This window comes from Pangasianodon hypophthalmus, chromosome 25, assembly GCF_027358585.1.
Source record: "Pangasianodon hypophthalmus isolate fPanHyp1 chromosome 25, fPanHyp1.pri, whole genome shotgun sequence".
In the NCBI taxonomy this organism is placed as follows: domain Eukaryota; kingdom Metazoa; phylum Chordata; class Actinopteri; order Siluriformes; family Pangasiidae; genus Pangasianodon; species Pangasianodon hypophthalmus.
The window spans coordinates 267,678-282,500 of record NC_069734.1 but is presented as its reverse complement, the minus strand read 5'-3'; the positions used below and the strand labels follow the sequence as shown (position 1 = coordinate 282,500).

The 14,823-nt window shown below is 42.0% G+C and overlaps 1 protein-coding gene across 1 annotated transcript; it reads right to left on the bottom strand.

Moving 5' to 3' along the window:
* Nucleotides 1-8,066: 8,066 nt before the first annotated feature.
* Nucleotides 8,067-13,348, bottom strand: LOC128317482 (uncharacterized). Its single transcript, XM_053229619.1, has one exon. The coding sequence runs from the start codon at nucleotides 13,075-13,077 to the stop codon at nucleotides 12,172-12,174; it is 906 nt and encodes a 301-aa protein (XP_053085594.1). The 5' UTR covers nucleotides 13,078-13,348; the 3' UTR covers nucleotides 8,067-12,171.
* Nucleotides 13,349-14,823: the final 1,475 nt, after the last annotated feature.

Below are 14,823 nucleotides of genomic sequence, written 5' to 3'. Positions count from 1 at the left end.
ATACGGCTACAGGATGCTGTGGCTCTCAGTGTGTCAGGTGACTGTATAAAACGTTAAACCAATAAAAATAAAAAAAGAAATGCTGATATGTATAGTATTCTGTCTTAAGAATCAAAGAGCAGATAAGTACAAAACCTCAGTGGATTGCTTCCTTTGAACTATGAGTTAGTAAATTATTAAATTATTAAATTAAATAGTAAATTATTGATCAATATTTAGATTAATATCATGGATGACATCACAGACCTCAGATTTCTAATCAGGTTCTTCTTAGAACCGTTTCTGACCAGGAATCACTGCTGTAGGGTTAGAACCGGAGAACCCTGAAGAGTTCTAGACTCAATTCAGTTCAGTTTTATTTCAATTTTAGTCCATCCTCAGCAGCAGCGAGCGATCTCCAGGTGATGAGAACTCCAAGCAGGAGTAGAGCATCAGGATGGATCAGGCAGGTCCGGAGAGCAGAAGGAGTCAGGATCACCGGTGTCTCAGGAGTAACGTGTAGCTTTTCTACTTCCTGCCCTTATGGTCCACTTTAATAGTGAAGTGCGCTATATATTTCACAGCATGTCATATAGAACTGAACTCTACTGAAAACTGGTGATAAACACTAAACATTAACACTGATGAGAGTCAGAAAGGAAAATTCTGGAGAAGAGAGGAGCTAGTGCCGGGAGTAAAGCGCTCGAGGGCTGAAACTGAAGCGAAACACTTTGTTTATTGCTCAGTAATTTGCATGTTTTAGTAAAATAACAGAATCGTTACTGAGAGATTATTATGTAAATGTGCAGAGAGGTTTATTGTTACTGTGTGCTCTCTAACACCAGCGCCGAAGGTTAAATCTGTGAACTGTGTTAACGTTTGGTCTGAAATGTGAAATTTTAATATTTAAAGCAATATAAACCTCAGTATCGCTGCATAATGAAGGTTTTTAGTTCATATAACAGCTGAATTTTGAACGTTTTCATTAACAGCCCCAATCACACACGGCTGCTTTAAGCGCTCTGATGACTGATCACAGTTTAACATCGTTTTGCTTTTGGTCAAAGATCCAGCTTTTTTTTTTAAATCTGAGTTTGACCTGTTTGACGTCCGCCATCTGTGAGAAACTCAGAAAGATCCACACACATCAAAATCAGCCGTAATCCGGACACATAACTGGGATTTTCACTCGTCTGTGTCTCTACAGAGAGCGACTCAGTGGATCAGTCCTGCAGATGGGAACGGTTTAGCGAAGAACTCCATCTGGACAAACAACAACAACAACAACAACAACAAACAGCAAAGCGAAAAGAGAAAACAGTTCTCATTAAAGCGTGAGCAGGAATAATGAGATATAAATACATATACAGGATATATTAATACAGATTAAAGGAGCTTTAAAGTCTTAATTTGTTTTAAATTACGTTTTAGCATCTAAAGGCAATAAATAAGAACGTGATGAATTTTAAAGTAAATTAGGCTTATGTCATTAAATACTGTATCTGCATCTAACAGACCCTCATTTGCATAGACTTATAATTACTGACTGTTTCATTACTGTGATTAGTTTTGATTTGAGCTTCTAAGGTAAAGTACAGAGATTTTAAATTTAAATGAAAGTAAACAAACAAACAAACAAACATACAAATAAAATTAGATTTTAATTTAGATGTAAAGTCACAAAAAGATAAACACTAAATGTAACTCGAGGACACGATCAGGCAGGAAATAAACAATAATAAATCACACAGATGACGTGTGTGTAAGAGTCGAGCTGCGAACACAGTAAACAGTAGAAATAAAGAATTAATGGGATAAATCATTAACACACACTGATGAGGAGTGTTTATACAGCAGTAAGTCTGATCAGAATCAAAGAAAATAATGAACCTGTGTGTGTGTGTGTGTGTGTGTGTGTGAGAGAGAGATTTACACTCTGTTATGTTCTATAACATTTTATTGGCCAAGTAAGATTTCACATAAAAGAAGTCTGACTCCATGAACACAAAGTCAACTGAAACAAAGCAGTGAATTAAACAGACAAAACGTTAGAACACAAGACGAAATAAACTAAAATAAAATAGAGTAGAAGTGTGTGTGTGTGTCTGTGTCTGTGTGTGTCTGTGGGTGTGTGTGTGTGTGTCTGTGTGTGTGTGTGTGTGTGTGTGTGTGGGTGTGTGTGTGTGTCTGTGTGTGTGTGTGTGTGTGTGTGTGTGTGTGTGTGTGTAGGTGTGTGTGTGTGTGTGTGTGTGTGTCTGTGTGTGTGTGTGTGTGTGTGTGTGTAGGTGTGTGTGTCTGTGTGTGTGTGTATGTGTGTGTGTGTGTGTGGGTGTGTGTGTGTGTGTGTGTCTGTGTGTGTGTGTGTAGGTGTGTGTGTGCTGCATTGACACAAAGTTGACAGAGTTTCTGTATTAAAGCAGTTCTAATGATGCGACTGAGAAACTTTTCTCCCAACACAGACTCATCGTTTCTAAACTGTGTTTATTTCCCTGGAGGGTGTGTGTGTGTGTGTGTGTGTGTGTGTGTGTGTTCAGTTTCTCACCTCGCTGTGTTCAGGAGGATGGCCATGGAGAAAAATGTGCACACACACACACACACACACACACACGCTGCTGACTCAGCACACTACGCTACACTAATAATAATAAAACGCTGAGTAAATCAGAAACGCGTGCTGAGATGTAAACTCCACGTCACTCAGGTCCTCGGGGAGAAAACACACTTCATCATTAACGCGCTGATTAGAGACGAATCTCCGTCACACCTCCGAGAAACTCGATGTGGAGCTCAGAATGAATAAAAACCATAAAAATAAGTGTCACTGTCACACACTGCTTTATTACACACGCTGACATTCAGTTCTAAAGACGTTAATGACATTTAAAATAGGATTTTGGTCATGAAGTCATTTTCAGATAAAAAATAAAAATGTCAGAAATCAACACAACTACACAACACACTGTGTTTAAGCTCCTCCCACTCCGTGATCACATGATGTCATATATCACTGAAAACCTCATTTCCTGATCTGCGTCAGTTTCAGTGTGTGTGTGTGTGTCAGTGTGTGTGTGTGTGTGTCAGTGTGTGTGTGTGCGTCAGTGTGTGTGTGTGTGTCAGTTTGTGTGTCAGTGTGTGTGTGTCAGTTTCAGTGTGTGCGTGTGTGTCAGTGTGTGTGTGTGTGTGTGTGTGTGTCAGTTTCAGTGTGTGTGTGTGTGTGTGTGTGTCATTGTGTGTGTCAGTGTGTGTGTCAGTTTGTGTGTCAGTGTGTGTGTGTGTCAGTGTGTGTGTCAGTGTGTGTGTGTCAGTTTCAGTGTGTGTGTATGTGTGTCAGTTTATGTGTGTTTGTCTGTGTATAAGTATGTGTGACAGTGTGTGTGTGTGACAGTGTGTGTGTGTGACTGTGTGTGTGTGTGTGACAGTGTGTGTGTGTGTGTGTGTGACAGTGTGTGTGTGTATGAGTGTGTGTGTCAGTGTGTGTGTTCCGACACACACACACACTCAGGTAGAGGACAGGTGCTGGATGTTTGTGTTTTAATCAGAATGTGTTAGAATCTGTTTCAGTTTGTTGCTCTGAAGCTCAGCAGATTTATAGGAGCATCTTTTCCGGTTAAAGTTTAATCCCACTGCTGCTGCTGCTGCTGCTGCTTCTGGCTCTGAACAGCTTCATAACTCTGGTTTATCTTCTTTTGTGAAGTTTATGTGAAGAACTTTGAGAATTTATTTTATATCAGAACTTTCCAGGTGATCAAAACAACAATTAAATCTTTTAATTTTATTTTTTTACCTGTTATTAATATAAATAAATTAATATAATACTAATAGAATTAATTCTGTAATTTGGACATTGTGATGTCTGAAATAAGATCTAAAATGAAATCATACCTCATAACAGGCGACAGTTTATTAATGCGAAATAAACACACAAATAAACAAACATCAGCTACATTAATACATTGAACTCAAACATTAAAGAACTTTCTGAAATATAAACATATTTTCAGCTTTTTGGCACATTTTTGAAAGTGTAGATGTAACAATCAGGCCTCAGAAATATTGTACATAAATATTAATAAAGTAATTAATCAATGACTTAATAATAATAATAATAATAATAATAATAATAATAATTCTTGTTATTATTATTCCTGGTTCTAGTGTCATGGTTTACAGTTTCTCTCTCTCTCTGTCTCTCTCTCTCTGTCTCTCTGTCTCTCTCTGTCTCTCTCTCTCTCTGTCTCTCTCTCTCTCTGTCTCTCTGTCTCTCTCTGTCTCTCTCTCTCTCTGTCTCTCTCTCTCTCTCTCTCTGTCTCTCTGTCTCTCTCTCAGCACTGGATTGTGCGATTGTGTGTCCTGCTGATTTCTTTTTCTTCTGCTGTATTACAGAGTCAGTGCACTGAGCTCCATCTGCTCCACTTTGACCTTTGACCTCTCACACTGCGACCTTGTGGATCTGCTGCACCTCAGAAACTCTTCAGCTTCTGGCATAACACGACTTCATACTGAGAGTTCAGCGGCCTGCAGGTAAACACTAACCTGCGAGTCACACACACACACACACACACACACTCCCTCCTGAGTGACGCAGTGTTAGCGGATGAACCTCTCGGCGTTTCTGTACACTCCTTATTGTTAGTGTTAATTCTAAGGGCACTTCTATTGAACACTAGCGTTTGGGACGCAGCCATAAAAGATAAAACTCCACAGAGGAGAGTGTCGGCGCTTTAACTAGCACACGGGCTCTCGTCCAGCTGGGCTTGTAAACGTTAAATTTATCCTTCTTGTGTTTATAAAGCAGCCATGTTATTTATTGAAGGCAGTAATAAATACGAGCGAGTGCTGGTGTCAGCGCAGGGATTTTAATAAAATAAGTGCAGCCGCTGCAGGGGGCCGCCTCGAGTCTCGGCGCTCTGAGCGAGAAAGTAAATAATGAAATATCTCTGCGAGTCAGCAGGAAAACACACGGCGAGGAACGAGACAGACAAATTGTCCCGCTGAAGTGAGAATGACTCGAGTGCAGAGGTTTTCATCGCAGCTTCTCGGGATTATCTCTCACGTGGACGTGATGGTGGAGAGAAGCAGCGCTGGGTGAAAATGTCACGCATTACTGATTACACACATCACCTCATCACCACAAACACAACCTGGAGCTGCTCACTGGCTGGAGTTCACTTCTTTAGCTATGATGCTAATGTTGCTAACAACTAATGGAAGTGTATAGCCTCCATTTTAGCGTGATGCGCTAAATCTGCGTGTGTACATCATCACTCTCGCCTCAGAGAAGTAGATCATCGTTCACTATACACACAACTCCATACACACAACACTATACACACACAACTCCATACACACAACACTACACACAACACTATACACACACAGCTCCATACACACAACACTATACACACAACTCTATACACACAACTCTATGATCTACCACTCCACGCCTACTTCGATCAAAAGGTGCAGGCTATTTGTTGGTACCTTGAATAGTGAAGGCTACAGCAGGGGGTAGAGCTTTCTCTTACAAAGCCACAAAGTGTTTAAGTTTCGGCTGAAAACATATTTGTTTAGTCAAGCCTTTAGTGAATAGTTTTTTCTTAGGTACTTCATGTGAAAACTGCAATGAAGTTCCTGGTTACACAACTGCACTATTTGTCCATGTAGTACACAGTTACAGAAGGGAATGATTTATAATTGCACTATCCGTGTCACCCAGATGAGGATGGATCCCTTTTGAGTCTGGTTCCTCTCAAGGTTTCTTCCTCATATCATCTCAGGGAGTTTGTCCTCACCACCGTCACCTCTGACTCACTCATTAGGGATAAATTCACATATTTAAAATTGATTGTGGTTTAATTTAATTTGAATCTTTATTTCTGTAAAGCTGCTTTGTGACAATGTCCACTGTTAAAAGTGCTATACAAATAAAATTGAACTGAATTGAATTGAACTCTATACACACAGCACCCCCAAACCCCAACATCACACGTCTTTCATTTCCTGCTCATTATCTGTGTGTGTGTGTTAGTGTGTGTGTTAGTGTGTGCGTGTGTGTTTGTGTGTATGAACACCGGTCCATGTTGAGTTGTTCTCTGTGAGGCTTTGTAATGTTAATGTGTGAGAGTTCTGAGATTTTTTTTCTCATTCTGTTCCTGTTTATAACTTTTCCTTTTTCTGATCTATTTATTTCCTTTTTATTTTTTTGTTATTTTATGATCAATAGTCTATTTCTGGGTTTGTCTGTTGATTTGGATTGAACTCACAACTCCATCCACCTTTGACCTTTGACCTTTGGCCCAGTATGTTACAGAGATACACATGTCTTTCTTATGGAAATAAACAGATGAAAAAATCATGGATACGTGTGAACACACACTGAGCGAAAGAAACCTTAAAAAGGAAGGATAAACCAAAGAATGTTCATTTTTCTGTAAAGACTCGGATTAAAAACGAACTCTGAACTGAAATGAACCAAAGAAGACTCAACATGTGGTCAGTACAGGCAGTTAGATGGAGCTGTTAAAGAGCTAAACTTTGATGATTTGGTGGACGAGTGTGTGAGGAGAAAAGTTGCCTGAGGTAAGATTAGCTTCTGCACAGCACCGAGACTCAAACACTCATGATGGATGTGCCATAAGATAAACTTTACTGATCCCCAAGGAAACTCATGTGGTAGTTGCTCAAGACAGTCGAAAACATTGGAGATAACAATCAATAAATGTGATGAGTTACTAGTAATAAAAGTAGAGTAAATAGTAAATAAAAATAGAAATAGAAACATTCTTTGAAAACTGTACATGTTTTGTAGGGTGTTGTGGGGCAGAGTGGGGTGTTGTGGGGTGGAGCTTTGTGGGGTGGGGCGGGGCTTTGAGGGGTGTGTGGTGTGTGGTGGGGTGGGGCTTTGAGGGGCGGGGCTTTGTGTGGTGGGGCGGGGCTTTGAGGGGTGGGTGGTGTGTGGTGGGGCGGGACTTTGTGTGGTGGGGCGGGGCTTTGAGGGGTGTGTGGTGTGTGGTGGGGTGGGGCTTTGAGGGGTGTGTGGTGGGGCGGGGCTTTGAGGGGTGTGTGGTGTGTGGTGGGGCGGGGCTTTGAGGGGTGTGTGGTGGGGCGGGGCTTTGTGGTGTGGGGCGGGACTTTGTGTGGTGGGGCGGGGCTTTGAGGGGTGTGTGGTGTGTGGTGGGGTGGGGCTTTGAGGGGCGGGGCTTTGTGTGGTGGGGCGGGGCTTTGAGGGGTGGGTGGTGTGTGGTGGGGCGGGACTTTGTGTGGTGGGGCGGGGCTTTGAGGGGTGTGTGGTGTGTGGTGGGGTGGGGCTTTGAGGGGCGGGGCTTTGTGTGGTGGGGCGGGGCTTTGAGGGGTGTGTGGTGTGTGGTGGGGCGGGGCTTTGTGTGGTGGGGCGGGGCTTTGAGGGGTGGGTGGTGTGTGGTGGGGCGGGGCTTTGTGTGGTGGGGCGGGATGTGGGGTGGTTGTATTGGTTGTGTTGGGGAAGGGGCACTGCATACAGGGAACTCTTCCCAAGTTCCTGCCCAAGATTGTCGAATCTAACAGTTACAGATCATTTCTGAGATCAAACCTTTAACAGAAGAAATGAATTACAATATCATGTGTGATTTAATTATATGGCTGAACGTCATAATTTTTCTATAAATGTTTATGTAAAACCCGTGATGATTAAGTGTGTTCAGCTCAACACTTCAGTGATGATGTAATAAGATGAACATGAACGTGGAGACGGTGGAGATAGAGTCTGTGTTTTCTACTGTTTTGTGTTTGTCGAGCTGCAGATGGATTTAAATCCCACCAGGCCGAGGTTTATGTGGTTACTGTGACACGGCAGACTTCGAGTTTATTTTTTTAACTAAGCAGAAAACTTCGCTAAGCAGCTGTCACTGTTTCTGCACTTCTTCATGCATCACAGAGAAAACACGACTTTACTGCATTTCACTCTGTCGCCTCGGCAAACACACAGTCTCTGTGGAAATATACGGGCTTTAATAAGCAACACTGTGAAGACAAATCCATCTCTCTCACACACACGCGCACACACACACACACACACACACACAAACACGGCTCTTCAATTAGCATCACAATTCAATTCAATTCAATTTTATTTGTATAGCGCTTTTAACAATGGACATTGTCACAAAGCAGCTTTACAGAAATAAATGGATTCACAAAAATATATTGTAAATATTTAAATTTATCACTGTGAATTTATCCCTAATGAGCAAGCCAGTGGCGACGGTGGCAAGGAAAAACTCCCCGAGATGATATGAGGAAGAAACCTTGAGAGGAACCAGGCTCAAAAGGGAACCCATCCTCATCTGGGTGCAACGGATAGTGCAATTATAAATAAATCCCTTCTATTGTGTACTATATGGACAAATAGTGCAATTGTGCAACCAATAAATTCATCGCAGTATTTGCAAGAGGTCCGGCTGGTTAAAATCTATCCACTGTCCACTGATGGAGTCCTGAGTACGAAGCTGCTCGTGGCAACTGCAGCCCCAAAGCCACTACAGCAATCGCAGTCCCAAGCCATTACAGTACAGCTCCCCATATGTGATCCCCAAGCCATCTCCACAGCCCCCAGGTGGCACCATCCCCAGCAATCCAAACAGTTCTTCAGGCAGTCCATATGGGGCCACCCCCAGCAGCAGCGAGCGAACTCAACCGATGAGAACTCCAACCAGAAGTAGGGCATCAGGATGGGTCAGGCAGCGAGGAGGAGCAGAAGGGGTCAGGATCACTGGCATCATTGGCATCTCAGAAGTAGCATGTGTAGCTCGACAGAGAGTGAGGGAGAGAGAGAGATGGAGAGAAAGGAAGAGATTGTTAGGTGAGCTTTTGTCCTCTAATGGTTAAGCACGATGTACTTTGCATGCAGAGTGCAAGCAGGGACTCCGGCAAGACTAGCTATGACAGCATAACTGAAAGGGAGAGCCAGAAGCTAACACAGACATGAGGGCACCCTGGGACATAAGGCAGCCAGCCACTCCACCGTCGACAAACCTGAGTGAACGTGTGAGAGTGGGGGGGCGACAGCATCCAAACATCCCATTTCACCACAACACTCTATGCCTGTGAAACCCTCCAGACCTGCCCCTGTACCTAAGAAAACTATTCACAAAAGGCTTGACTAAACAAATATGTTTTCAGCCTAGACTTAAACACTGAGACTGTGTCTGAGCCCCGAACACTAAGTGGAAGGCTGTTCCATAACTGTGGGGCTTTGTATGAGAAAGCTCTACCCCCAGCTGTAGCCCGCATTATTCGAGGTACCAACAAATAGCCTGCATCTTTTGATCTGAGTAGGCGTGACGGATCATAAAAGACCAAAAGTTCGCTCAGGTACTGTGGCGCGAGACCATTTAGTGCTTTATAGGTCAATAGTAGTATTTTATAATCAATACGAAATTTGATTGGGAGCCAATGCAGTGTGGATAAGATAGGGGTGATGTGGTCATATCTTCTGGTTCTAGTAAGGACTCTCGCTGCTGCATTCTGGACTAACTGGAGCTTGTTTATGCATCTACTGGAACATCCAGACAGTAAGGCATTACAATAATCCAACCTAGAGGTAACAAAAGCATGAACTAATTTTTCTGCATCGTGTAGCGACAATATATTTCTTATTTTAGCAATATTTCTGAGATGAAAGAAAGCAATCCTAGTTATATTATCTACATGAGCTTCAAAAGAAAGACTAGAGTCGATAATCACACCAAGGTCTTTTACTGCTGCACATGATGAAACGGAAAGGTCATCCAGAGTTATTATGTAATCAGAAAGCTTACTTCTAGCTGCATGTGGTCCTAGTACAAGTACTTCTGTCTTGTCAGAATTAAGTAAGAGAAAGTTAATAAGCATCCAGTTTCTAATGTCTTTTACACATTCCTCAACTTTATTAAGCTGGTGTCTGTCATCTGGCTTTGCTGAAACATACAACTGTGTGTCATCAGCGTAACAGTGGAAGCTAATACCATGCTTACGAATAATTTTGCCCAGAGGTAGCATATATAAAGAAAAGAGCAGTGGGCCTAAAACAGAGCCTTGCGGAACACCAAACTTTACCTTAGCATGAGAAGAGAAGTCACCATTTACGTTTACAAACTGATAACGATCAGTCAAATAAGACCTGAGCCAGGAAAGGGCTGTTCCCTTAATGCCTACTACATTTTCTAGTCTATTGAGGAGAATAGCATGATCAATGGTATCAAAAGCTGCACTAAGGTCAAGCAGCACCAGCAAGGAGACACAACCCTGATCAGAGGCCAGTAGTAAGTCATTTACAACTTTTACCAGTGCTGTCTCTGTGCTATGATGAGGCCTAAATCCTGACTGATACATTTCATGAATGTTATTCCTATGTAAGTATGAGCATAGCTGCTGTGCTACAACCTTTTCAAGGACCTTGGAAATAAAGGGGAGGTTTGATATTGGCCTGTAGTTGGACAGTTGACAGGGATTGAGGTCAGGTTTTTTAATCAGGGGCTTGATAACTGCTAATTTAAAAGATTTAGGTACATAGCCAATGCTAAGGGAAGAACTGATTATCTTTAAAAGAGGTTTGATTGTTTCAGGAATTATCTGTTTGAGGAAACAAGTAGGTAAAGGATCTAGCATACAGGTTGATGATTTTGATGATGAAATTAGTGAAATTAGTTCAGTCTCTTCAAGGGGACTAAAGCGTTGTAGTTGTTTATCTAATATTATCATATTATCATCTACAGGGTTAGTTATAGAACTGTCCGGTTTTAAATTAATAGTCTGAATTTCTAGCCTGATATTTTCAATTTTACCATTGAAAAAATTCATGAAGTCATCGCTGCTATATAATGATTGTGTGCGTGTTTCTATTGTGGTCTTATTCCTAGTTAATTTTGCTACAGTATTAAATAAGAATCTAGGATTATTTCTGTTATCTTCAATTAGGGTGGAGAGATACATTGATCTAGCAGCACTAAGAGCTTTCTTATAGCTCAATAGGCTCTCCTTCCATGCTATTTGAAATACTACCAAGTTAGTTTGACGCCATTTACGTTCTAGTTTTCGAGTGGTCTGTTTTAAAGTTCGTGTGTGATCGCTATACCAGGGTGCTAGCTTTTTCTCCCTAATTATTTTTCTTTTAAGTGGAGCTACCTTATCTAGCGAGTTGCAGAACGTTGATTCTAAACATTCAGTTGCCTGGTCAAGTTGTTCGGGATCAGACGGTGATCCAATCATGGTTGATAAATCTGGGAGATTACTGATAAAACTTTGTGCAGTTGTTGACGTGAACGTACGTTTGACATGGTGACGTGGCAAGGTGCATATACTATGATTAATACACATTTTAAATGAGATGAGGTAATGATCTGAGATAGCTTCAGACTGTGGACATGAGACTATATTTTCTATATTTAATCCGAATGTTAGTATTAAATCAAGAGTGTGACCACCACTATGGGTGGGTCCTATTACATTCTGATTAACCCCTACAGAATCTAGAATGGACACAACTGCTGTTCTCAGAGGGTCATCTGGATTATCAAAATGAATATTAAAGTCTCCAACAATTAATGCCTTGTCTAAAGAAACAACCAGGTTAGAGATGAAATCCGCAAATTCACACAGGAATTCAGAATATGGCCCTGGGGGTCTGTAAATAATAATTACTGGAATCACCTGGGTAGACTTATTTTTAGTGGCTACGTATGTTATGTTAGAATAAAGAACTTCAAATGCGTTGAATTTATGACTAGGTTTTTGTGTGACGGCTAGATTATCATTATAAATGACTGCGACGCCTCCTCCTTTGCCAGTTAGACGGGGCTGATGTATGTAACTGTACCCGGGAGGACTAGCTTCATTTAATGCTACAAACTCGTTTGGTTTAATCCACGTTTCTGTTAAACACAGTACATCAAACTCCTGATCAGTAATGGTTTCATTAACAATAAGCGCTTTAGACGTAAGAGATCTAATATTCAACAGTCCTAGCTTCAGATCAACGGTGCTGGCTATGCATTCGGTATGGTTTAATTTTATGTTAATTAGATTACTAAAACAAACTGTCTGAGTATGTCTATAATTTTGTTTAGCTCGGGGAACAGACACAGTCTCAATACGGTGGAACCTAAGTGACGACTCAGTGCAGCTAGCAGACGGTCGGTTTAGCCTGCTTGTCTGCTCCCTGGCCTTGGCCCTGGATTGTCACCGATTAACTAGGCCTGTTCTGAGACTATGTGCTATGCTGCAAGAAATGAGAGCAGCACCTTCCCGAGTGGGATGGACACCGTCCCGCCCTAACAGGCCAGCCTTGCCCTCAAAGTTAGTCCAATTATCTATAAAGCCCACATTGTTTTCGGAGCACCACCTGGACATCCAGCAGTTCAGCGACCATAACCTGCTGTAAGCTACATCGCCATGCCGCATTGGGATGGGGCCAGAGCATACTACAGCATCGGACATCGCCTTCGCTAATTTACACACCTCTACCAAGTTAATCTTAGTAACCTCAGACTGATGAAGGCGTATATCATTAGCTCCTACATGAATAACTATCTTTGAGAACCTGTGCTTGCCTAAGACCCTAAGATTACCTGCTATGTCCGGCGCCCTGGCTCCCGGTATACACCTAACTAAAGCTGCTGGTGCCCCTAAAGGCCTAGCTAATTTCACGTGCCGCAAGATAGAGTCACCTATAACCAGAGCTCTTTCAGGTTTCTCAGCGGGTGCTTCACTGAGGAGAGCAAACCTGTTGGACACGTGAAGCGGAGAGGAGTGGTGCTCCTGTGGGCGAGCCTTAGCGTTAGCTTTGGCTTTGCGATTATGCCGCCGAGTCGTCACCCATTCGCCCCGCTGTGAGGGCTCTAATGCCGGAGTTGGGGGATTACTAACTCCGCCTAAGGCATCCAGACTTTCCCCTACAGAAACTACGCTGCTCTCGCTCTCACTAACTCTCTCTAGAGACTGGATGCGCACCTCTAATGCAGCAATCTTCTCCGTCAGAGAGCTAACTAACATGCATTTATCACAAATAAAGCTATTACTAACGACGGAGGAAGAGTGACTAAACATCCTGCACTCAACACACTGAACAAGCTGAATGTTAGACATGTTGTTTAACGCACCTTAGTCGAAGATTTGTTGATATTATTGTAGACGGCGTGGATCCGGTGTGAATGGCCTCCGCTCGCTGTCTTGACAAAATACAAAAGCGCACTTCGAGAGAAAAAAAAATGAAAATACGGTAGAAGAGAACGTGAAAAATACAACAGATGAAAACGATAGCGCGATATTATTGATTTAAAAAAAGAAAGAAACAGTATAGTTAAGACGCCGATGCAGGCAAGAAACTCCCGGCAAAACAATTCGAAAACAGGAAGTGACGCGATCACAGTGTTACATGTTTAAGACCTTGTGGGAGAAAATATTAAAATGTCACTGCATTCAAGGCTTTAAATTCATTTAATTAAATTTCCTTAATTTAAATTTCTTTTCATAATTGTCTTCTGTAGATAAAAACACCACACTGCTGTGTGTGGAGAACATGAGGAGAGTGTGTGGAGAACATGAGGAGAGTGTGTGGAGAACGTGTGGAGAGTGTGAAGAAACAGCGTGGAGAGTGTGTGGAGAACATGAGGAGAGTGTGTGGAGAACATGAGGAGAGTGTGAAGAAACAGCGTGGAGAGTGTGTGGAGAACATGAGGAGAGTGTGTGGAGAACGTGTGGAGAGTGTGAAGAAACAGCGTGGAGAGTGTGTGGAGAACATGAAGACACCATGTGGAGAGCATGAAGAGAGCATTTGGAGAACGTGTAGACAGCGTGAGGAGAACGTGAGGAGACAGCGTGAGGGGACAGCATGGGGAGAAAGTCTGAGGAGAGCATGAGAATCCTATCTGATGTTGTGTTGTTCAGCTCTGCAGACCATACAGGAAGTGCAGCTTTTTTTGTAGAATGTATCTGTCACCATGGTAACCATCCATCCATTAAGGAATGCTGGAGAACCAGAATGCAGTGTGTGTTTGTTCTGACTGAAGAGAAATGAAAAGAAAGAAAATAAACTCAATCCATTAACCTGAAACATATTAATCTGAAAGCCTTACACACACACACACACACACACACAGGCCTGAGCAGAGTGTGTTCAGTAGAAGTAAACACTGAACCTGCAGTAAATATTCACGCCCCTGAACTTTTCCACATTGTGTAGTTTTACATTCTGGAACTGAAATCTTCGTTGAGATTTTTATTATCTGCTTCATACATGTCTAATGTTGAGTAAATCAAAAAGCAGAAATCATACGTATTCACCCTTTTAGATGATCAGAGTTTGGAATATTTCTTTTATACCCAAACCCTGACTGAATTCTCTCCTGGACTTGTTTTGAAGTGGACACGTGGTTCCGGTTCTTTCACTTCACTCACAAAGGCAGGGTTTTATAGCTGCTATCTGGAAGAGCTTCTGTTTGTGACAGACTTTTACTGAGCTGGAGAAAGTCTTCAAACTGTGTCATAAATACATCACTATGAAGGGGCAGAAAATACTTATTTAATATATAACTTTATATATAACTTATATTAACTATAAATAAAGTAATAACAGTTAGAGAGGTGTGAAGGATGAGTCGCTGTCTCGCTGTAGTGATGAATGTAAACAATGCTGCTGGAAACGCAAGAGCCGCAGTATAACACAATGAAGATACATCATAGCACTGAGTGCAGGTAGTCCATGTGGAGGTTTCACAGTGAGGGGGTGAATACTTATGCAATCACAATGTTTACAGTTTTTATTGCTAAATCATTTTGCAGGCTATGTAGCTTTTCCCATTCATCATTATTGTGGGAAATTTTGTTTAGATG